The sequence below is a fragment of the Scardinius erythrophthalmus genome, assembly GCF_964197995.2.
Source record: "Scardinius erythrophthalmus genome assembly, chromosome: 21".
NCBI lineage: Eukaryota > Metazoa > Chordata > Actinopteri > Cypriniformes > Leuciscidae > Scardinius > Scardinius erythrophthalmus.
Genome location: NC_138241.1, coordinates 29,013,820 through 29,040,175, shown reverse-complemented (window position 1 = coordinate 29,040,175; position 26,356 = coordinate 29,013,820). Strand labels below are relative to the sequence as shown.

The window sequence follows — 26,356 nt, the reverse complement described above, 5'->3', positions numbered from 1 at the left end:
TTCCACAAAAATATGAACTGTTTTCAATCTTAATAATTAATTATATTTCAAATGTTACTGTTTTTTTTTTTTCATCAAATAAATGTAGCCTTGATGAGCATATGGGACTTTCAAAAACAATCCTCAAACATTTAAATGACAGTGCAGGTTATTTGGGTAAAAGTTGATATGAATGACAGCTGCTATCAGTTTGCTGGTGGCTACTTTACAAAAATGTATCACAGCTGGGAGGTCAGGGGTAATTGTAAAATAAAAATTGTACGACTGATTTAAAAACTGAAAAACAAATTGATTATTTCATTAAAGTATCAAATTATAGACTTTTGTTGTATATTTAGTGTACTCCATATGATATGTACTGTAGTAGCCTATATTATCGTAAAAACGATTTAACCCATTTTAAAGAAAAGTTGAATTTGAAAGAAAAATGCAACTTAATTCTGTGGTAATGTCTAATTTCACAATAATGTCAGCTGAACTCAAATACACTCACAATTTACATCTCGTATGCTAACAGCTAGATGTTAGACAGCTAGATTGGATGGTAAATAAACACTGTAGAGTAGCAGTCTTGAAAAAATGTGAAATTGCAGACATGTTCAATTGGCACTTTGATCTGAATGTGTTGAGCTAGACTGATGGGTTGAGAAGCGAGACAGAGAGGCAAGTCTCGTGGGAAGGGAGCCACCGAGAGAAAGAGAGAAATGCCTGGCAACCACACTGCTGTAAAACCCTGTTAGAAAACCTGTAGAAAACCACACTACAAATAAAGGAGCATTTTTAAGACAGAACCCTTACAATGCTGTGAACAGTTTAGCACTTAAAAACAGATTTGTGAATAACTTTTGTGTATATGTGTTATTTTTCAGGGCAGGGCAATGGATGTCTCTGAAAAAATTAAATGCGAGAACCATGTCTAACCATCTGTATTATTATTTTGTGGAGAGAATAAAACATTTGTTCCATCCCGTGTGGAAGAGATTAAACTCTCAACCATTTGTTCCACTTTACTATGCAAAGCATATTTACCACACTCTGGATTTACACCTACTAATTTTAAGAATTCAATTAAATGATTGAATTTAGAGTCACATGAAAAAGGGTGGAGTGAAGAGATCCTCTGTAGCCTCGTACCTTGCACACACGTGCGACCCGTGCTACTCTGCTGTGACTGAAGTATGGACTGAGCTCTTGGCTCTTCTCGGTGAAGAAGAAGTAAATCTTATCGTCGTCTCCCACTGAGCTGCTCACGCTCTCATTCACCAGCGCTGAGCCCACAAAATCAGCTTCTGTGTGGGACATGACAGTAGATTGCTGTTAGTACATCACGCCACAATTCTGACAAGTGAAATAAAAATATACTGCAATGCTGCACATTAAAATGCTTAGTTAAAAATATTTTTTTTTTTATTATTATACTAAAGTAACTACACTACACCTTTACTTTCGTTTTGTATTTGTTTATTTATTTTATTAAAAGTTGTGAAACGTTCGCCGGTTCCCGCCTCCTCCTTCCCACAACATCTAACCTTGCTACATCTATATAATATATGATTATATTACATTTGCATTTAAAATTTCATTTTTGACTTGTAAACATACAGTGGAGAACCATTTGATTAGTGACCTAATATAATCCACATTTTTTTTGTTTTACATTTTTAAAATCATTTTACAACTTTGATTATTTCCCAGTTGAAACGGTGGACTCAAGACTTGTGGACGCCACTGTACTGTTAAATGTCCAAATATTATTAACCTACTATGACTTGAGAGATCCAAACATACGGTAATGTTGATGGTGAGGGATGAAATATTTTACTAATAAAATGTGCTGCAGTAGACCCACCCTGTAGCCATTGAGTTGGAGCCTCTTCTGTTTTCAATGTGGGATTCGGAGAGTTGCGTCGGATATCTGGAAAGCTCCGGAACTCATACTGAGATGCTGTGTACATCTGCTGATCTAAGGGAAACAGAGGGCCAAAATATAGCTCAAGAATGTTTAGCTTAATATCTTAAGATTTTAATACTATTAATATCCAAGGACGAAATGTATTTTGCTTATTAATTGATGCCATACCAATTAGCAGGCCAGTGTAGCCTTTGGTAGGGTCATATGGACATTTCTCTCGACCCTCCTCGAAGGCTGACGAGATTTTAAACTCCCTCGCATCCTGAAAAAACGCAACAAATTATTAAGACAATCCTAAATGTGAAGGTTCTCATCTTAAAGTAAGAGTTCTGGGTGTTAAGTGACTAAAAATTTAGCCATTACAGTTACTTACTATGTATGCACAAAGAGGGCTGAAAGCATGTGTACCACAAGTGTACAAGTGTGTGCTGTTGAACCTCTGCAGGAATCGTATGTGGTTGTAACACTCCGTCTGTAAGGATGAGGAAGTCTACATCAGTATGTGTACTAGAGATGAGAACACACTGGATGGAGATCTTGACTAACCTTGTTATCTTTCCCTTTGTTCAAGCATTGTTGCTTCTGCTCGTCTGATGCCTCCCAGTCAATCTGTCCAAGTAAAAGATTAACAAGAATTCTTGAAATGTCAAGACTGTGTTTTCCTGGCAAAACAACTTCCTGCTCTAGGTTGCAGTGCCAAATTGTACTCGCTGGTGTTTGCAAACAACTCTCACATTAACCTACTGTGCATTAGTTGGAAGTGGAACACAGTGAAAAAAAATCTAAGGAATCTATTCTCAGGAGGAAAGGAATTTACAAATGATAAAAAATTAAAAACCATTTGTAAGTTTTAAAGAGATAGTCCACCCAAAAATGAGAATGTTAGTAACTAAACAGTTTTGGTTCCCACTGATTTCCATTGTTTGGACAAAAAATGCAGTGGAAGTCCATGGTCACCAAAACTGTTTGGTCATCAACATTCTTCAAAATATCTTCTTTTGTGTTCCAAAAAAGAAAGAAAGTTATACAGGTTAGGAACAACATGAGGGTAAGTAACTATCCCTTTAAGTGTAGGATACTGCAACACATAATTTTACTTCTGTTCTCCTTTGCAGCGCTCATGCACCAATATTATGTAAGAAAAAAAAAGAAAAAAATTCGGTATGCAGATAAAAAAGAAAGAAGACCAATCCCAATCAGCATGCAAATATCACAGTGATGTCATAGTGGCCGTGATGTCAAGGAGCTGATTAAGGATTTTTTTAGAATTCTTATTTTTAAAAACACAGTACACAATAGTTTGTACAGTTTGGGCCTATTGGTTAGAGAATCGGACTTGTAACCCGAGGGTCGCTGACTCGCGGGTTTGATTCTCAGTACCGGCAGGAAATGACTTGAGGTGCCCTTGAACAAGGATGTGTTTAACTTGGATGGGTTAAATGCAGAGGACAAATTCCGAGTATGGGTTACCATACTTCACTTCACTTAATCTACATTATATTCACATATGCAGTACATTATGTATTAGCCCTATAGTTACAGCATGAAATATTTAAACCTATAACATTTTTATTTCATAATTCTGACTTTTTTCTTGAAGTTGCGAGTTTATATATCAATTCTGAGAAGGAAATACTTAGAATTGTGGGATATAAACTGGCAATTCTGAGGGGAAAAGCAGAATATTGAGTTTATATCTTGCAATTCTTATTTTTCTTCTCATAACTGTAAGATATAATTGCAAGGAATTGCAAGAGAAAAAAAATCAGAATTGTGAGATATAAACTCAATGTTCTGCATTTTCCCCTCAGAAATGCACCCAAAAAGTCTATGGAGTTTGATTTTAATAATTTTCATTTCATTAATAAATTTCATTTCCATGTCTAGAAGGTCAAGACATATCCATTTTTGAGGGGTTGAATTAAAATAAGAAGCATCTTGATTTTTAGTTGTTTTAGCTTATTTTAATGCTTGTTTTGTCTTGAATTTGTGTAAATCATTTAAGTCATCTTGAGGCCCTCTGGTTGAGAACCACTGCTCTAGAAGGTTGTCTTTGACAAAGCATCAACTTAACATACTTTTAAAATACAGCTCAAGAAGTGCATTTTGTTCCATATCATGTTTGAAAGGCCACTAGCAATGTACATTCCCAGGAGATTTTCAAATTTCTACATTTCTCAAAAAGTATAAAGTTTGCATAAACCAAAAATAGATGGCAACACTGAAATTATTCACATAATGTTTGAAGGCAGTCTGCATCTTAAGCAGTTTTTGATGAATTAATTACAGAATATTTTAGAGGGGAAGAGGAATAAAATAGGATATTTCAGGAATATTAATACAGTTTTGGCTAGCAAGCTCTGTAATGAAGTGCTGATGTGTTTGTAGGTACATACGGTCTGCGGAGAGCTGCTGGAGATGTCACTAGCCTGCAGGGCATATAAAGCCCCTCTAGCTCCCACGTACAACATGCCTGTCTCCTCCTCCAGCAGCAATAAACTGTAATTCAGCGTCAAGCCTCTGAAGCGCCTGCAGCCCAACAGCCCTGAAACACACAGGACATACCAGTTAAAGAAATATTTTATCCATAAAAGGGATCTGTAAACACTTCAGTAAGATCTGTGGGTGCTTGGTGTGTTGAGAAGACGAGCTGTTTCCTGTGACAGTGAGACCATGTTTGACTTATTGTCACTCAACTTCAGCTTTGCTTTCCAAATCTTTAATTAATCTTGAGGGATGCATGCTGTGGATACTGTGTGTGTCCCCATCATTCACAAATGAACATGTATAACACCAGATAAGACACCAATATTAGTAAAAGACAATCACTCATTCCATAAGTGTAGGAGGTAGAACGCCCTTTTAACATAAAGGTGAGGTAATACACACACACGCACATTTCTGGTTCCTTATTTGCACAACTGCTTGTTGTGTATCACACTAATGTGATGATGTTTTCACGACACATGGCGTTCGGTATGTGCACTGCAAAAATAACACCACACGCTGTAGAGAATCAACACACAGACACACATCTCATTCGTGTGTAGGCAGCAGAACTGCACGCAGGGACAGGACAGGTTATGCAGCACAGCCAGATTTGGCTGACGACCCAGAGCATTACAATGACAGCAGAGCTGACAAATACAGCTATGGAGAGAAAGATGGGAGCCGGCCACAGGCACAGCGTAAGAGAGACAGACGGAAGTAGAGATGCACAAAAAAAGAGAGGCTAATTAAGGTGCCCTGTGACTCCCTGCTGACATAGCACTGCTGTGTTTCGCTAACATGCAGAATCGTCTGCATTTCCTCAATGCTTCTCACACACACATGCTCAATACACTTAATTAAACTTCTCTCTAATGCTTAAGCTGTCCCATTCATTCACTCTTCTATTTTTGTGTCTGACTGTGTGGTAGAAATGATAACCTACTCTGAGATTTTACGTGTATTAACATCAAACAAACAAATTATATTATTTACGACCAAACCGTCTTTATCAAATACATTCAAACCATCAGCAACTCAATTCTTGACAAACAACTTCACAACAAGGACGATAACTATTCTATAATATTAATAATCACTCTGACTCTAAGAATAGGGAAGTCCACACCACATCCATAATTACTCATAGGAATGATTTTATAGGAATCACTTTCAGAACTATATTTTTTCAGCTGATGAATGATAAAAACATTGACAGCCAATCAGATTCCACCTGATTTTGACGTGTTTGACCATTTAAAGTGGCTGTGCCCTGTGACTCCCGGCTGACTGCTGTATTTCGCAAACATGCAGAATCGTCTGCATTTCCTCAATGCTTCCTGCTCACACACACATGCTCAATACACTTAATTAAGCTTCTCTCTAATGCTTAAGCTGTGCCATTAATTCACTCTCTCTTCTATTTTTGTGTCTGACTGTGTAGGTTGATTGTGGTAGAAATGATAACCTACTCTGAGATTTTACGTGTATTAACATCAAACAAACAAATTATATTATTTACGACAAAACCGTCTTTATCAAATACATTCAAACCATCAGCAACTCAATTCTTGACAAACAACTTCACAACAAGGACTATGATAACTATTCTATAATATTAATAATCACTCTGACTCTAAGAATAGGGAAGTCCACACCACATCCATAATTACTCAGAGGAATGATTTTATAGGAATCACTTTCAGAACTATATTTTTTCAGCTGATGACTGATAAAAACATTTGACAGCCAATCAGATTCCACCTGATTTTGACACGTTTGAGCATTTAAAGTGGCTGTGCCCTGTGACTCCCGGCTGACATAGCACTGCTGTATTTCACTAACATGCAGAACCGTCTGCATTTCCTCAATGCTTCTCACACACACATGCTCAATACACTTAATTAAACTTCTCTCTAATGAAATGATAACCTAACTATTCTATAATATTAATAATCACTCTGATTCTGTAAGAATATGGAAGCCCACCCCACATCGATAATTACTCAGAGGAATGATATTATAGGTATCACTTTTAGAACAGCTGATGAATGATAAAAACATTGACAGCCAATCAGATTCCACCTGATTTTGACGCGTTTGACCATTTAAAGTGGCACTGCAGAATGCGCTTATAATAAACAGAACGTTATTATCCATTACGTGGATGCTAATATAGTTATTGTTTATATATAGTTAACGTTCTTTGTGGGTGACAACAGGCCTTTACAGCATATCAGCATTATCTGAAATCGCCCAAAAAAATTGCATGGGTTGAGAAACAAAAATATTGTTAGCAAATATGTCTGCTAGGTTTCATTGTGTTTTGGTTATCCCTGCTTTCCTGTGTGACCTAGTTTCCAAGTGTGTGTCAGCTTCATTTTGTTCACCTGGTGTTCATTAATTATCTCATTAGTTCCCTTGTTTAGTCCCTGTTTTGTTCACTCCTTTGTCCAGTCTTGTCAGTGTTCCTAATGCCGAGTTCAGACTGCACGATTTTCAAAGAAGTCGGGTCACTGTTCTTTTCACACTGCATGACTATCCAGAGTAACATTCAGTTGCTGGTGTGTTCACACTGCACGATGCATCGGCGACAGGAGGTTTCACACTGTATGACTTTCAGGAGGAAGAATCGCCGACACTCCTGTCTGGTCCGCAAACTACGTTTCGCAACCAAACACACGCGAGAAGTGATAAGGAAATAAAGCAAAATCCCGCGTGCGTAAGACCGCAGTTCTCGCGCGAGTTTGAAATTGTTATTAAAAATTATAGCCTGCAAGAAGCTTGCGATCCAAATTGTCTGTGCACGGATTTGCAGCGAAAAGGAGAAAAAGAAAAACATTATGCGTGAGGAAATGGCTGGGAAGACAAGGGAGCAAGGACTGTGTGTTCTGCAAAGAGGGGGTAAATAAATAATTTTGCAATGTGCTGCTGTTGCTGCTGGTCAAGCAAATGTTTGTGCTTTGTTTCTGTTTGATATAATTGTAAATATATCTATTAAAATACTGATATTGTGACCTATAACTCCTCCCCGAACTCCCCGCTGCTCTGTATCTTGCTCTCTCATTGGCTGTCGGTCATCGCCGATGTAGTTTTCAGTCAGAACACTTTCACACAGCAGGATTTTGAATCGCCGACAGGTCCAGATATTTAGCATGCCAAATATCTCACGGGCGTCGGCGACTCGTCGGTGATTCTCTCAGATCGCGTCTTTGCTCATTCACACTGCGTGATTGTCACTCGCGTGTACGAGCTCCGATTTGCCTGTGATTTCGGGCATTTGTCGGCGATTTCTCAAAACCTGTCGGCGAGCCAAAATCGGGGCTAAAATCGTGCAGTCTGAACTCGGCATAAGTTTTCCTTGCCTTTGTCTTCATGCGCTTTATACAGCCACACGACACAGAAGACAGGACCAATGCAGTGATCATTTTTGCAGTGTCTTTTCTTTTCTACCTCTCGTCACCACGGACCTCCCCACTGACCAGCTTTTATGCCTGGAGCAGAAAGACCACTCTCAGGAACCACATACCAGGGACTTTTTGGAGTTGGCGTGCCAAACGCACTATCCGGACCGCTTGCTCTGCGTGTTTTACCTCTCGAGTGGTCCAGGGTATGCCTTCCAGGGAGTGGTCCCAGTGACAACTTGGCTGCATGTGTGGAGTGGGTACTGGTGAACATTGCTTCAGCATTCACCATCGGCCCGGCAGAGGACTCAAGTCCTACTCCAGACGCAGAGGCCAGTCAGCTACAGCAGAACTCCACCGCCCGGAGCCTGTGCCCATCGACACATCTGACCAGGTAAGCAAGACTGCAACAACGCCTGTCCCTGAGGGAGTACTAGTGGAGCTTGTGGACTTGAATGGAAGCCCCACCCAACCTAGAGGTAATTTTTTTGGATTTATTTGAGGAAGTAATACCCTTGTACCTCCCATTACCGCTGGTCCCGCCCAGCCCATAGTTTCCTGTGTCTCCAGTTTCCTGCGTCCCTCTCAAACCTCCTCTACCAAATCCAGCCAATTCATCAGCCCTTCCTCCGCTGGTCCCTGTCAGTCCCTCGGGCTCATCCACAGTTGGTCCCCTGCAGTGCGGCGGATCCGTCTTGTGTCTTCCAGTCCCCAGCCTTGCCTCGTGAGGATCCACTTTCTCTGCCTCCAACCAAAGAGCCCCGGACTCCACCTCAGTCCACCGACCCAACAGCTCCACCTTGGCTCAATGCTCCCTCAGATTCATTTTACAATCTATAGATTTCAGGTTTTCCTTATTCAAGGGCTGTACTTTGATTCATAAATAGCATTATGAATATAGCCATCAAATTACTTACCTTACAGGGATTTTGACAATGTTAACCAAATGAAATTTGACCATTTGATTGGGGTGAATGACAATTTAAAAATCAACAATTGAAAAAACATAACCATTACTGTGAATACTGTTCCCTTCAATGGTGCTTATGGCCTTGCTTCAAAACTCTGCTTCTGCCGAACAGTCATAGAATTATAAAATAATAATTAGTGGGCAAGAGGTCATTAGACTGGAAGATTTAATTAATCAAACCAATTTCTTGAACCTGAAGAAAAGCTATGAGTCTAATCCGCTGGCTCAAAGTTACATAGAAGAATGATCTACTCTGTGGTCTTTTCCAATTGCTGTCATCTCTCCTTTTAATATCTTCACCTCCAACCCCCATAACAGAGCCAACAATGTTAATAGAACAGATTGATTCACTCAGACATTCACTATCAGATTACAAAATGTGTTTTCCACAGTCCTCCAGGATGTTATATCGCCACTCTTCAGTGGGCAGTGTTAGCCTGGAGAAGCATAATGACAACCTCAAACCCACGGAGCCCAACTGAGCTGAGAGTTCCACAAATTATTAGTGTAGCAATGTAAAATATGTCTGGTCACAAAACGCATTACACATATTAAACGTTGTCATACTGACAGACACATCACATTTAGGTTGTACTTTGCCACTAGGCACCAGTTTCTACACAAACAGAAGTTCAAAATGGTAAACGAATTACAAGCCAAGGTTATTCAAACACAACCAAGGTTTACGTGAGCACAGCACAGAGACCTCCACAATATTCCCGTGCTGGGGTGAGCAGAGCAGCTTTGAACTTCAAACAAATGTCAAGAGATGTGTAAAAATGGCACCGTCCCAGCATAAAGCAACGCCTTTCCTAACCCAGCAACCTGACTGACAGCAGTCTACAGGCCTGCTATTACGCAGACACAAACCACACAAGTGCTTGTCATTTTCAGGCACATGGTAGTGCAGAGTGGAAGAACGCTATTATTTCCCCAAACCGGAATGACTTGTTTTCCTAAATGCTTGAACAGAGCGTCTCAAGATTTTAAAGCTGTACAAATGGTTGTCTGTTCAACATGGTCATGAGATCTTACAAGGAACTGATGTAGATCATTGAAACGTTGGCAAATTAAACAGACAGACAATGAGTTTATTCAGTGGGAATGAGTTTTGGCTTTAACCTCCATAAAGTTCTATCAACATAAAGTTTGGGATTATCAGTGCAGCTCAACTTATAAACAGTGTTTCCCTTGAAAAAGTAAAGTAAGGGATTACTCTTAACCTTTCTCTAATTTAATTACAGTTACAAGCTGGTGTAATTGAAATGCATACTGCATAGAACAATTATATTTAAAACATTAGTGGATTTAACATCAAAATGTAACATTTTTAATGTAACCTTCTCCCTTTAAATACAGTCCAATAATAATTTATGCAATTTTATATTACTTATTTGAAAGAATTAAAAGAGCGGTTTCAAGCATTGTTCAGCTGGTGGAGGTTGATATGGGATTTAGAAAGTAATTAGTAATGCAATACTTTTTAGAGAGAGTAATTAGTACAGCAATCTACACTGTTGAAGATGTAATAAGTAGCTAGTAATTAATTACCTTTTTAGAGTAACTTACTGTTGGATTACATTTTTATTAAAAGTTTAATTTAGTTTTTCCACTGCAATAGTATATAAACTGATAAAGTTTAGTAGACTGATTTCAGATGATTATTGAGTCTCCAGCAAAGAGTCTCCTTTCCTGCCAGACTTGTTTTCTCTATTGTGTTTTAAATAAGTCAGATCACTTGATTCTCACCTTTCGGAGCCCAGACGTTGAGTCGTTAGGTTGATTGACTTTCACCTATTGTCTTTAATGGCTCTGGGATGGCTTTTGGAATTGGAGTTCCTGGCCAGTATCAGCATGTGAATAGTTATGCTGATTCAATTGGACTCAGAGTAGGGTGTGTTCCCACTTCATTTGCATGCTTTATTCAGAGTTCCCGCCTCTATGTAATCCCTCCCCCTTGGAATGTATATAGCTACAATGTATAATGTTTTAGTCAGATCATGTTGGAAGTTTCTACAGCCGTGTACAGAGGAGTTCTCAATAAAGAATAACTTCCGTTGAACGCGATCCCAACTGTCTCCTGGTCTCTGCTTTGAAGAAAGAAAAACTTTACAACAGATGGTGCCTTGTGACCCGGATGGAGAAAAAGGAAACTCAAAGAACTGCATCTTGAAACTTCAAGCTCAAAGATCTCAACGAAGCTGACTGAGTTCCAGACTGAATCTTCTGAATCCAGATTGAAAACTTCAAGCTCCAAAAAGATCTCAAAGACTGATTTTTTTCCAGACGGAATCTTTCTCTACAAATGAAAGACTCGGTGAGTTTCACTCCATTAAAAGAACCAATGCAGACCAGTACAAATGTTTTCCTCTGCGCCGTTCAGAGAAGAAGTTAACAAACAGCTGTAGAGTTTGGTTAACTAAAGATAAGCCTCTAAAAAAGTTTTTCTTTTAGAGATGAAATTTACCCCCTGTTGTTGGCAGGGAAGATTAACAGTTACATGTTAATATTGTGTGTATGCTCTTGCTAGAGAAGACCTATCTGTAAGCTAGAGAATTAGCTTTAGAATTAGATTTAGCTTCTTGTGCTAATAAGATTGTACCCTATGTTTGCAAGACAGTAGAGAGAAGTTTTTTTAGTGTTTGTTTGTGGTAACAAAAAAATTCACAAAATGTTTAGGAAAAGTACTAGACAGATTACACCTTTTTGGACAGATAGTGAATTCAAGTCTTTGTTATCAGAGCACATGGACTCCATCGTGACTAAGCCAGTCAGATTGAATTTAACCAAGAAATTTGGCATTGATCCAGAGAAAGTGTGGTCAATTGAAGATTGCAAGAAAGTGTTGAGTGCATGTATCAGGAAGAAAAATCTGAAAGGCATCATCGGTTGTCACCGAGAATTTAGCTTATCCATTGCACAAGAACAAGCGCAGTGTATTGCTAAGTTGAAAGAACAGATCAAACAATTGCAGACTCAGGTGTCCTGTCTCAAGACAAACGTGGGCCATAACAAAGCCTCAACCAAATGTGATTTAGAAGACCAACAGTCAGAGGAAAGCTATCCTGATTTACAGTCTTTTGATAGTATAGAGGACAATGTCAATACAGATGTAAATGCAGTTGAAGTGTGCGTAGCTAGACAAAAGCCTCAGGGAAAAGGTGTTGATACAGTTCCATTTGCAACCCCCATATTGCAGCCACAAGCAATCAAAACATCTTTAGGTCCTAAAGAGATTGAGAGAATTGCTGAAAGTTTGCCATCAGTGCAAAGAAATTTTTCTGAGTTTAGAAGAGCATTGATCAGCAAAATGCGGCTCTATGATATGACTCTAGCTGAAGTCACCCAGCTAATATCACAGATCTTGACTGAGTCAGAATTCAATGATTTTGAAAGTGCTGTAAATAATTCTGAACTGCAACAGGCCAGTAAAGATGAATTGAGAGAGGAAGTTGTTAAAGTGTTAAAAAACATTGTTGGACCGAAGGTGGACTGGTCAAAGCTCACTAATTGTGTACAGAAGGAGGATGAAACTGTTTGTGAGTACACAGAAAGATTTTGCCAGACCGCTGCCGCTTACAGCGGAATTGCCGACACTTCAGAGAAAGTGTTAGGTCATAATGGTCCTCTAGTTCGTGCATGGTCCGATGGTCTTTTGTCAGAACATAGAAATGCATTGCCTTTCTTAGATCTTACATGGTCAAATAGAACCCTGCAAGACAACTTGGACAGTTTAGCTATTTGGGAAAGAGACTTTGATGTCAAGGCAAGAGTAAAAATTGCAGCAGCATCCTTTAAGGTTAACTCAGAGAAGCCAAAGAAACGCAAAAGTCCTAGAGAAGCCAGTTGTTCTTACTGTGGCAAGCACGGACATTTTGGAAAAGAATGTTGAAAAAATAAAAATAACTTAAGACAAGTTAACAATGTTATGCAGCTCTTGCTACATTTGTTTGCTACTTTGAAGCAACCCCTCCCCTCGTCACTGGACTCGTGGGTAAGCTTTTTGAGGTGTTAACAATTTGGGCTGTGATTGCTTAATCTCCCCAGTAACTTACAACAAAGATGAAAGACTTATTTTTTTTTGTTTAATAGAACAAAAGGAAAGTGACTGTCACAGCCTTTGTTTGGGGGACATTCAGAAAACTCACAGCCATAAATGTTACACTGCAGAACACTACAGTCAGACCTCCATGCTCTATATGATGTCTATTAAGACTGATGTTTCACTGGAGAATGAAAATGTGCCAATTTTCTCACACACTGTACAGTGTGTGCACAACACAGGGACAGAATAGGACACGGTTCAGTGAGGGCCCTGGAAAGAACTGACGCAACAGGCGTCGGGGGCCAATCCAGGGTGAAGACACTACCTCATAGGCCTTTCCTCATTTAGTCCATCCTTACCTCACTGGTCCATAGGTGTCAAATCAATTAAGAAATAGGGAAAGAATGAAACGACAACAGTACACTCTGAAAACGATAGAACCATTGTGTTTAAACTGCTACAACCGTAGTGTTTTGAAGAAATACTGCTCTCTGTTTTTCTGTTTTCTGTCTTACAGTGTGCAGATAAAACTTGATGGCTTTTTCAAGATCCATATGCAGCGACCGTCTCATCTGCGTATGAAGCCCCAACCTCAAGAAGACAACCAGACCCACTGCTGAACGAACTATCACAAAAGAAAATGAAAAATACACAACGCAGAAAATTCACGGACCCTAAATTGCATGTTTGTTTCTGTGTCAGCATGCAATTACAGATGAACAACACAGAGCAAGTTATATGTGCCTGTAACTTACACCAGTTACAAGAATGAACTTTATGTGTCTAAATTTGTATTTTTGTGAGAGTTTGTAAGAACTCTCAAAGAGGGGACTGAAGGGATCCAAATTTAAGAATCTATTTCAGATATGTTTCCTTACATAACATCACGGTGAAGAATACTGATTTTAGCATTTGAGGTTTTAATTTAGATAGTATATAAACTGAGAAAGTGATTATTGAGTCTCTAGCAAGAGTCTCCTATTCCTACCAGACCTGTTTTCTCTATTGTGTTTTAAATGAGTCTTTAATGGCTCTAGCCAGTAGCTCCAAGATGCACCCTTTGTCTTAAATGGCTCTGGGATGGCCCGTGGAACCAGAGTTTCCTGGCCAGTATCAGCATTTGAATAGGTATGCTGATTAAATTGATACTGGTAAACACGCCGGGGTCTGGGGCAGGTTACCTTAACCTGTATACCTCATTTACATGCTTTGTTTGTATTTGTCTCCACCTTCAAAAAGTCCCTCCTCCTAAAATGCCTATAAGATAACATGTAAAGTTATGTTAGATCAGATCATGTTGGAAGTTTCTACAGCCGTGTACAGAGGAGTTCTCAATAAAGAATAACTTCCGTTGAACGCGATCCCAACTGTCTCCTGGTCTCTGCTTTGAAGAAAGAAAAACTTTACTACCTAACACTGCTTATAAATTAGTTTTTACCATATCTTTTTGGACATGACACCATGCTAATACTATTGTTTTATATAGAAATACAATGGTAATGTTTTGGGTCGTAAACCCATAAAAATTCCCATATTGTTCAACAACTGTTCAAAAATCTAAAATTGTTCACTAAATTGTGTAAATGAATGCCAAGTACAAAGAATGCTGCATAAGACTTTACAAGTACTTGTTACATACAGTATGTTACATGTACTTACTAGTAATAACAGTAAATTATGCATAATTGCACGCAACTTACCCTCAACCAAACCCTAATCCTATCCTAACCCTAAAGTACGTGTTAATTACAATTACTCAGTACTTAAATATATATATTTTTTTATAATATATAAATATATATTACACTATAACAATGACACCTTAAAATAAAGTGTAACCGAGTGCTGTTGTTCGCTAATAGAAAATGCTAGCTGTAACAATGTTTACACAGTAGATAGTAGTCGTAGAAGTAGCCCCCCCAAATTATACACTTATAAGAAATTCAAAATAAATAGACCAAATGAATAGACTAAATACATAAAACAGACTAACAACTCTAAAAACATAAAAGAGTCTGTTTGATGTGGTGCAACGGATGATGTTACAACTCCCTTGCATTTATATACACAGGTACAGTATATGAAACCATTCAATACCATGGTATAACCCTCTGACATTATTGTTCAATACACCATAGCAGATATTTTTAAGAATGTTCTTTCTAAATATTCCGGGAATAAACAGGCATTTAATTGTTATTCAAACATATAGTGATGACTCTAAAAACAATATCTCAGAACTATGACAACTGATACACTCTCCTGCTTTTACCCGATGTATTTCAGTCTGGTATAAGATCCACTGTGGTGTAACAATGAAGCAACAGAGAACAATACTAGCATTTCTTGTTCTGTGGATGAAGTATAATCCAACCATTGTGACAGGTAAGGTGAGGCAGCAGCCGACCAAAATGACTCACCCACTATAAGAAACGCCATCTGACTGTAGCATATTTTATTTGTCAACCACTGCAGTACACAACATTGCTAACAAGAAACTCACGATATACACTAGTGTTCAAAAGTTTGGGGTCAGTAAGATAAAAAAAAAGAAAGAAAAAAAGATAAAAAAAACTTTTATTCAGCAAGTATTCATTAATGCTGTTCTTCTGAATGTTCTGATCATCCACCAGTATATTAATAGAGGGTTGATCCACTCTAAAATCACTCATTTTCCATTAGATCTTGTTATAATGAAAAGAGAAACAGGCCCTCACCAAACTTGGAAGCTCAAAAATTCTCTAAAATATCACTGTAAGCTGTAACATTAAAATCTGTCTTCACTGGAATTAAGGGCCTAACCGAACCTGTCAGTTAGAAGGGGATGTCAACATGCAGCTAGCCATGTGGTGAATATGCAATGAATAACATCAGACCTTAACAACTGACATTACAGTAGTACATTTACTTAAGACACTCCCATCCAGTCTGCGCTCTGCACACACACACACACACACACACACACACACACACACCTCCCTCTGTCTCCTGAACTGTAAAGGTTAACTAATTAACAAATCAATATGACATCCACAACATGATTCAGACTGTCGTCCCAGAGGCCTTGTGCATGTGTTGTGAGAGAGAGACGTGTGTATTTGCTAAATAAACAAATGAAGGTCTCCCGAGAACCAGCGAGGAACACGGCGTTCACCGTCATGTTTCAACCAGTCATATCATGCAGTTTCACAGCAGTGTGAGCTTTGATATTTGACAGAAGCATAATGAGTGTGCTCAGTGTGTCTTTGAGGAGTAGGCTACAATACATACAGTGTAAATATAATTTACACTGTCCTCCCTCAGGTAGCCTGTCACTATCTCTCTCTCTCTCTTTCTCATGTCTCTGAGGGTTACTAGGTATAAACTAAAGTACAGAGCTCTCTGAACTCATTAATGATTAAGCAGCCTCAGAGAAGTAATCATTGGTTTTTAGAGGTGCAGGATACTGACTCTGTATCTGCTTTTGGGTTCCTGAGACATACAGTCCAAATTAAATGTTTGTATGTTAAATTTAAATGATCTTGCATCAACATGAAGGGTTTAAATTGCAATAATGACAGACTAGCTGTACATAGTGCTTACAAAAAAAAAATTGTATGAAATATTTATTTATACCATATTAGCATAAACAGTATATCCATTGTAAACTCAAAAGTAATAAAATTTAAAATAATCATAAAAATAATAATACTTGAAAATGAATAGTACAATAATTTAACAATATTATCTTTACAAACAAAAACAAAACAATAAATAAATACAACAACACCACCAACAATAAACAGTCATAGCAAATCTTTCAATTTGTTATTTGATAAAAATTATTATATTTTCCCAGGATAAACTTTATTAAAAATGTCCATTAATGTAATTCCTAAACAAAAACATTAAATTATTACATGTTAGAAGAAAGAGAGCACAGATTGTTATGATTGAGACACACGGCTATGTATGAAACTTTTATATACCAATTATACACTTTAATGGTCATTAAATATTTGATGAAAAAAATATTTTAGGCAATATATATCTCACAACAGACAAACACACACTATTTTTGACAAAAACGCATCAAAAAAGACTAAGAAAGGAATGAATAAAGTCTTGGGGTAGTGATACACAGATTGAATTTCTTTCCATCCTATGACCAAAAAATATGAAAATGACATTTTTTTATATGTGTCAGAAACAAGTTTTTTGGGGAATACACAAAATCTGAAATCAATTATTTTATAGATAAAATATTTTTTAAAACATAGCCTTCCGGGTCAATTTGACCCGCTTTATGCATTCTAGAGTTTTTTTTTCCTTTGGTCATGTCTTATCTCACTTATGCCGGGGACACACTTAACGACCAGCTGAAACATTCCAAGACTGAACTGAACACACTTACAGACTTTAAAAACCGACTGTGAACACCGACTTAACGCAACTGTCTCTGACTCAGCGCGTCTGGGCATGATCAGTCGTAAGTATCAAATTACATGCATTATGGGTCTTACAGTCGTTAAGTGTGGGTTTAAGTGGGTTTAGGGAACCAAGTGATCCAAGAATGCTAAAGTGTAATGTATTCCTTCTCACACACTTTCATCTCTTGCCTGTTGCTGAGCAGGGGTTTGATATGAACTCAGATTAATTGATATCTCATTTTCCACTCACAGTGATAATCTGAGCTCATGCCTGCACAGGGAGGCTTGATGAAATGATGAAGAGAGATGAGCCCATTGGTTTCTGTAAATGCAGTAGAAGCTGCTAAGTACTTTGATGAAAAGATCTGTCAGACTGATGTATACAGGGAAGGATTATGGTCCCGCTAGGCTCCAGCCACTCCAACCTGCTTTTTTCTTAGTGCACTTCCCTCTCAGCTGCTTCTCACCACGCAAAGTAATGGGTCATGTTTATAGATACCCTAAAATTGTATTTCAATAAAAATGTAATAAATGTGTACACAGTGAAGTTGCACACTGCTTGACGCAAGACAACTGCAACCAATCAAAACTTTAGCTGTTTTTATACAGTTATATGGAGTAAGATTTTGGACCAATTAAATTTCACTGGGGGCGGGGCTACACACCATAATGGCACAAAAGTACAAATCAGGGTTAAATTATAGTTAATTAAAACAAAAACGTTTTATTTCAAGCAGGTTTTCAAAGCAACATTGCTCATTTTTATTTAGTCGATGTACTAAAAGAAGTAAAACTGATAAAAATGTATATAAACTAAATAGAGATTTTTTTTATAAAATACAAAGAAATAATAATGTCTGAAACACACAACAAAACTACTAAAACTTTCAAATTAAAATAGGAAAAATAAAAACGAATTCAAAATATTATTAAAACCTATAGTATCTCAATGATACTAAAACGGATTGACTGCAACTGATTATGAATGCATAATTGAAGTAAGTATGTTTTGAACTCAAGAGATTTTTTAAGCAACTAACTTGTTCACAACACATAACTCAACTTCAACAAAGCACAGCATTATTGTACTGGAAGAGAGTTTCAATCACCTGAAGGTGAGAATTGGTTATAAATAGTAAATAATATGTTGCTTTCCACATGTTTAACGTAGTTTGTGACTTAATGCAAATATAATCCTCCAACACTATTTGTAATCGTCTTCTGCACTGAAAATCTGCTGCAACGCTCCCCCTCTAGGTCACTGACCTGGCAGGAAAAGGTAGGACGAGTCTTGGAGAGTGAACCTGCTGCTCTCTAAATGTTTTTACACTCAACACAGGCCTCAAGTCTCTCAGTCCTCTGACATCTCTGCGATTGTGTAACTAAACGCAGGCGATAAAGGAAACCTTAGGTTGACTTATTGTGCCTTCTCTCCTGCATTTCTGCTTCACAGACGTGAGAGAAAGCGGTTTTATTGTTCAACAGCAAGAGAGATACAAAATTCAAGCTGGCAAGCAGCGAGTCATCTAAACGGCTGTGATAGAGCTCTTGCTTACATCTGAATGATTAAGTGCACAGTTGTAAACAGTCCCTGAACCCACTCCCCCTCATGTAACCACACAGCCGATTCACTGCATCTGCCTAAGCACCCATTTTTATTTACTTGAAAATTAACTGTGCTGAAAAGTACTGAGGTGCCACAGTAGTACCATCTTACAGTGATTCTAATGGACACATAAATGATTACACTTTGATATTTACCATGGTAATGAATGAATGACAATTTCATTTCATTAAATTTTCAATTTAACTAATAGTTTTCACATGACATGACAGACGTATAGGAACACCCACCTGGAGGGCTAAAACAAGACTTTCCTCCATTGCCTGCCAGTCATTTTACTAATATAAAAGTACTAATGTAGTAAGACAGTGATATTAGAAGACCAAATTCAATGCATATTCAAACTCAGAATATAAATGCAACGCGCAGTTTCTCGCTAAGCATTTTTTTAAAAAATAGAAAACACCGTTTGTATCATACCGTTGGAGAAGACCGTAGTTCTGGGGGTCACATCCAGGTCTAGCGGGGGTCTGAAGGGGTAACCCCATAGAGTGGACACAATACACAGCAACAGCAGGAACAGCAGCCATGCACTATGGGTCATCATCTTCAGTCTGACCCGGAGGGGTCAGTACCACAAGACCACCGCCCACCCCCTTAGAAGGGAGCAGGAAGTCACTCACGCCGTCTCTGAAGACCCTTTCCTCAGGTGTGCACAAATGCTGTTGTTTTACTCTTATCTAAAAAGTAGAACAGCTGTCCTTCCCTCAAGCAATTCACTCTGCAAAACAAGAAAAAACAAGATGGTTAAAATGCCTAGTCAGTGCTGATGTCATAGTTAAGCTGACAGGTGATCAGGTGAAGCGTGTGCACTGACGCTCTAGTTAAATCAGGTTTCTTAAATAACACAATTCATCTGTGGTTCCCTGCCCATATCGCCTAAGGACAACTTACTATCAAGATTCTCATGTTTGCATGGAACAAAGGAACGTGGGCATGTTAAAAGGAAACCAGTGCACCCTGTGGCACTAAATGGTTACCTTAATAGAAATGAACTCTTCTTTTCAAATATAAAAAAGCCTGAGTGGCACATGCACAAAGCACATGGACACCCAGAGACACGTCAAACAAAGATCAAAGGCTTTATTGGATGCATCACCGCGTCCAATGACACCGACCTTTCAGGCCTTTAATCCTGAGCTCAGTCTGAGGTGACTGTGTAGAATAATAAGCCAGTGATTAAAGTATGACAACTGAATAGTGCGAGTCCTAATCCAAAAGAGCCATGACTTTATCCAAATATCACAAACTCAACCAGAGCTCATCTCTGACTTCTCTCACCTTGCATCAAAAGCAGAGTGGCTTAGTCTGGAAATGCTCTAGAGTTTTCATGTTCAGAGTTCAAGAGAATACTGCAATAAACTGTGCGCGGGAGAATTTAGGAGCTAACTACATAAGTTAACGTCACCTGAACTGAATATTCCAACACAGTTTAGTTTAGTAATAACAAAGACTATAGAATAACACAAGATTAGCCACTCGTATTGTTTTGAATGGGGAAAAGTGCAACGCTCAATATGGCGGAATAAGTCCCGCCTTCTAAATAAGAGCCAATCGCCGATTGGTAAAGTCATCGTATCACTGCAGCTCCGGTTCCCATAGAAACAGTCAGACACGAGCTTCCACTGTGCATGCGCATTAGCTTAATCCAGCCTTAAAAATGTTGTTTTCTGTCATGATTCGAGCATGCATAAACAAAATTTATGAGACAGTTGTTGTAAGATTTCATTGGTCATTTCAAATAAGAAATTTATTCATAAGTTTGTTGAACAGTTTTGGAGAATTTGATGTTTCCCCATTCAAAGAGATAGGAGCTGCACTTGCATGCCCGAGAGGCGTTTCAAAGATGGCCACCGAGTGAAATGACTTGTCTTAAAGGGACTTTGGTAATAATGACTTTGTGAATTTCTTCAATGAGAAAATCGGAAGCATCAGAAAAACAATTGTACGATCTTTGGCAGCGTTTTATGATTCAGCCTCATTATTGCCCCTTAAGAACAATTACAGTGCTTTTCAATCGGACAGGAAGAGCTAAACAAACTTATCATTGCATCTCAACCAACAACATGTTTATTAGATCAAATACCGACTAAATTACTGAAAGAGTTGTTACCTACAGCAAAAGAGCCTCTTCTCAATATTATTAACACGTTTTTATCTCTAGGTCATGTCCCAAGACCCTTCAACCTGGCAGTTATTAAGCCTCTCATTAAGAAACCTCAACTAAATCCAGATGAATTGTCAAATTACATGCCCATTTAAAATCTTCCATTTATGTTTAAAGGGGTGGTACAGTACAATGCCCTTTTCACAAGATGTAAAATAAGTCTTTGATGTCCCCAGAGTGTGTATGTGGAGTTTTAGCTCAAAATACCCCACAGATATTTTTATACAGCATGTTAAAGTTGTCACTTTTTGAGGGTGAGCAAAAACACAATGATTTTGTGTCTGCAAATAAGCTTCTGCTCCCAGCACAGAGGGCGGAGCTTCAAGAGCTTGTGTCCTTTATCTCACACAGACATGCACTGAACATTTCAAACACTTTTAACCTTTTATGTTCAAACCGAAGTCAGAAAGATGGAGAGACTCAAGAAGTGACAACATGTAGGCAACATTTCTGAATGGTTAGTTGGTGAATTTATGTAGCTTATGTGTAGTGATCTTCTAGTCATTGATTAGCATATTCTGTCTTGATAATCTATAAATCGCGTTCCGGGGGCGGGTTTATGTAAATTTTAGGGTTAGTGATGTCACTAACCCGGCAAGAATGTTGTGTAGTCTTTACCAGCCGTTTGTTGTAGTCCTTAAAAAGCAATTTAAAAGAAAATATCTCCCTTTGCTTTGAGCTTTGAGCGTTGTAACTTTAAAATACTAGAAAAAGTTGTGTCTGCTCAATAGTGCTCCTTCTTGCAAAAAAAGTTATTTATGAAAATTTTCAGTCAGGATTCAGGCCATCATATCTGACCATTACCATTTTGTTTGTTTTTTTAAACGAGGAATGATCCAAGTTAACGTCAGTAAATTATGAAGTGCCGTAAGCACCCAGTGATAGGGGTCATCGAGATGACGTGAGTACTAAATGTTGCTCAACTTAGAATAGAATAAAACTACTTTTTGAAAGCCACTAATACCACTTGAGTTATGGATCACTGGATCTAATGTCCGAACATCAATTTAATAAACATATCTATCAAAACTACTATTAACCACTTTAGTTCTTAAACATTTTCTCCACATTGGCACTGTTAACTATCCTTCCTACTGTTGGTTCATTAGGTTGTCACTGACCTGTAAGGACATGGTTGTTACTTAAAAAGGAATAGTCATTGTGTCACAGACACACAAACACACACTCAGTCTGATGTGATTTAGGAGGACAGTGGCCTGAGCATCCAACTGTTCGCCTCCCTTCGCCCACTACTCTAACACACTCAATCCCTCTCTTCTGTAAACACTCCAGACTTCTCCCCCTCTCTCAGATAAACACACTCTCTCTCCCTCATTCCATTAAACAAGCTTACGCACCAGATGAGCACTGTTTTCTTTTCCCTCTATCTCCACTTCAGAGAGAACATTCCCAGAGGCTTTCTAGGCCTCAGTATTCTTGTTCATTCAAAACTATTTCACTCCTTTCCTCTCTGTTTAAATGAAACACACAAAACAAAACTCTCTCAAACATAACTGCACAGATGTGCTTGAATTCACACCTGCTATAGCACGGGAATCAGCAGCACTATGCCAGAGAAGTTCATCGCATCAGCATAATTTACTCCTGATGGCAAAGCTGAATTTTCAGCATCATTACTCCAGTCTTCAATGTCACTACAGAAATCATTCTAATATGCTGATTTGGTGCTGAAGTAACATTTAAATAAATGTAAATAGTTAAAATGTTGTAATATAATTTATAAATTCATTAAAAAGTCTCTTTTTTAGGCCATATCCATAGTTTGCTCAAATCGTTTTGGAAAAATAATAATCACAAATTATTGATTTTTCATCACAAAAATATGCTTTGAAAGGTCTGTGGAAAAATTCCTCCAGGGTCTGATTTATGTCAACAAAGCATTAGCAGATATAACAGAATGTGGTATTAAATATCACTGAATGTTTCAGGAATCAAATAACTTTTCTGCTGAAATGCTCAGAGAACAGAAAAATTTGAAAAACAGTTTGGTCCAAAACTAGAATCCAGTTCAAGTGTAAGAGGTTTATGAATGAAATCCATTACAGGATTATAACTGCACAACCATCAGCAGTATTATTATTCTGCCAATTCAGATGTCCTAGAGAGAATGAGAACTATGAAGAAAGAAAGATAGAATAGGTCAGGCACACAAGGAGCAAGATCTTCCCAGTGGAAAATCTCTTAGCACTAACACCATAAAAAAGCATATTAATTGGCGTCCACTGTAGCCCACGGCTCAGCACAGTGGTCTTATGCTGTGTGGTCGCATCAGACAGAAAGAGATCAGTCAAACACACACTGCTATTTCTTATTCTGCTACAGAGCAGCAGAGATGGGCCAAAGCCAATTCGAAACAATATAAAATCAGCTGCAAGTTAATTTAAAAATAAAGTTTTGAGTTGTACAACAGGGTACATGGTATCAGGCTGTAGGATGGACCGAATCAAGTGAAAAGAATTGAGCAGCTGCAGAGAGAAAACGATAGCTCTGTTTCTGCAAGCAGCTCAGCTCAATGGTGACTGCATGAGACTTAAAGATTCATGCATCTTTAAACAGCTGTCAATCACTTCGAGCACATTTACATCCGAGTCCCTCTAAAAAGAGAGCAGCACCGACAAGCACACTAACTTCATATCATGATTTCATGAATGTAATCGAATGACAACGACATGCTATATTCCATGCGTTAATGACCTGCAGGGTCTTTGTGAGTTAATGCATAACCAAAATTTTGACATTTAAACACTGCCTTTCTTAATTTACAGACCCTTAGCAGTCTAAAACAGCAGACCAGCCGAAGGCCTTTTGAGTGTCTACAAATCTGCCTAATAATCTTCCACAGAAATTCAACAGCACATCCGCCATCTAGTTCATCGTCACTGAAACACGATCCATCAATATTCTAGCACAAGGCAATGAACGAAGAAAGTAAATAAATAAATCAACTTTTCATAGAGGATGGCAGACCAATGAAGCTAGCCTAAGATATAATAACTAAATCAATGTTTGGCTTATGAATGCGAATTGCATGATTATGAAAGCCGTCTTTTACAAAAATGTTATTCTTGCATGCATAAGACCATGAGGATAAGCAATGATAGTGCCCGATTGTACACTGGGTCATTGACCGGATGCTGAATCACATGAGGGACTGTCTCTTTTTCAGTTGGGAATAAAAAAGACATTCTGTTGAACTATAAAAAGCAGTTAATAGAGAAGAAAAATCATATGGCAGTATGCAACAAATCCGTCTCTAAAGGCTTCTTTGCACAGCGGAGTTATAGCTGATCTGAGCAGCTCTGTGTCTGCCTCAAATTCAGCTTCAAAAAACAATACCACATAAATGTCATAGTAAAAATGCAGCTTTGACCCACATCAGCCCCTATAGTCTCAGTGACAGCTCTGATGATGCTTTGCATCTGTGTAAAATGATGCAGCTTTAAACTTTGTTGATGCCATGAGAAAGCATGTATGTTGTTATTTAAAATCGTAATATGTAAGACAGCACAAGATCAGCAATGCTTCAGCATAAGATTCAGCATTAAAGGCTAAAGACTTTATGAATTATGTCAATTATGTGTTTTTATATTTATGAAGCAATTATTAGATATTTCAATTTGGTTATTTTCTTGACAAGTACATTCTGCTACTGGTGTGTCACTAAAAGACTTTCTTCTCCCAGATGCCATTTCAATTGGACAGTTAAATGTGTTTGTGCCATAAAAACTGCCCAGGAAATTCTCACTGTCAGGTGAGTAATACTTTGCGCATTAATCTGAATAAACGCAGACATGTCCACATCTTCTGGCACGCTTTCACATCACGTACCAGTAGCCTGAAGAAGCCTATCTCTCAGTCATATGCCCTTTAACACAGTTTAATGGTTAACTTTTAATGAACTGCTCTTTGTCAGATTTTTTTTACATTGTATGGCAAGCTATTCTCACATGTATTCCCAGAAATAAACTATTTATCGCTAAAAGCGATACATAAATCTATTTTTATGTTACTAGTGTAACTATTCACTTCCTACTAGTACGTTTTCCAAGTGTAGCTTTTTCCTATTCTGCTTTCTCTTATAGTACGTATACTTGCAACCATTTGCTAGCTCTTAATACTTTACCACTAGTCACTTACCAATACTTACAAGTGAGTATTACATTTTTACTTGTAACAAATAGCAAATTCAGTGGAGATGGTTCAGATATTGACTATTCTAATTGCTCTTGGCACGTATTTACATATATTCATAATATTCTTATAGTTATCAATATAAATACCCCAAAAGTTTCTAGTGTATAAGAACTTTATTTATGAGAAAATTAGTATATATCCTGACTGTTACAGCAACATTTTTATCTCACCAGTTAATTGTTTTACTTATTATTAGTGTATTTCAGAGTGCGCTAAAAACTCATCTGTTTTCATTAGCATTTGAAAATGTTTAGGATTTTGCTGTTTGTTGTTGTGTGGTATGTTTTATTGGTTCTAAGTTTTTTTTTTTATTCCTTCTGTACAGCACTTTGGTTTCCACATTGTGGTGTTGAAAGTGCTTTATAAATAAAGTTTGAGTTGAGTTATATGAAATGAGTAGTCAGACTGGTAGTTCAATCAAAAACCTAACTAGCAAGAATAAAACATTAACAATTTGAATACCCAGTATTGTCTAATAAATAGTTATTAGACTCTGTCCAAGTAGTATTAGGAAGACTACAATACTAGTAAATATTTGAATAGTTACAAAAAAATTGAAATTTTAGTGACTAGTATTAAACAAATAAGCATTAGTGACTAATTTAATACTAGTAGCCTAAAACAGAAAAGGGTGCAATTGGATTTCTTCCTAATAATTGTGCACTAGTAAAACAATTCTTTTTAAGTAATAAATGTTAAGGCGGCTTGCCATATACGGCGGTATTTCGTCTGTGTGAAATTATAATTTTCAGCTTTTTCGTGTCGTCTATATGATGTTGTCTTCACTCAACAACATGTAAGAGACTTCATACGTATCTGTCGGAGAGAACTTCACTTTCGTGCGAAGCTCACCATTAAGGTACAGACGTGCATTATCGACAACAAATATCACAAAAAGAAAAAGTGTATAGTATCAAAGTGGTCTACTTACTGAAATGCCTTTCGTCACAAACCGTCCAAAAACGCAGGAAAGTCGGCTAGTAGTTACTGTAAAGCCGAGTAACGTAAGAAAGAGCAAAGGCGCAGAATGAACTCAACTGTGATAGTCTCTGTGCTGAGCGTGCCCGCGCGCGAGACTCGTCACTCGTCACAGGTACAGCTACTGTACGCCCTCCTGCGACAC

General features: G+C 37.9%; 1 protein-coding gene across 1 annotated transcript in view; it reads right to left on the bottom strand.

Moving 5' to 3' along the window:
- sema4ga (sema domain, immunoglobulin domain (Ig), transmembrane domain (TM) and short cytoplasmic domain, (semaphorin) 4Ga) overlaps positions 1-26,286 on the bottom strand; it is a 39,135-nt gene extending 12,849 nt beyond the window's left edge. Inside the window, exons 1-8 of the mRNA XM_081351231.1 lie at positions 26,165-26,286; positions 19,272-19,572; positions 4,309-4,457; positions 2,459-2,521; positions 2,286-2,384; positions 2,081-2,174; positions 1,850-1,963; positions 1,135-1,289 (exon numbers count right to left, since the gene is read on the bottom strand). Coding sequence (XP_081207357.1) covers positions 1,135-1,289; positions 1,850-1,963; positions 2,081-2,174; positions 2,286-2,384; positions 2,459-2,521; positions 4,309-4,457; positions 19,272-19,398 — 801 coding nt within the window. The 5' untranslated portion in view covers positions 19,399-19,572; positions 26,165-26,286. The remainder of the gene's footprint in view (positions 1-1,134; positions 1,290-1,849; positions 1,964-2,080; positions 2,175-2,285; positions 2,385-2,458; positions 2,522-4,308; positions 4,458-19,271; positions 19,573-26,164) is intronic.
- Between the last annotated feature and the right edge of the window lie 70 nt (positions 26,287-26,356).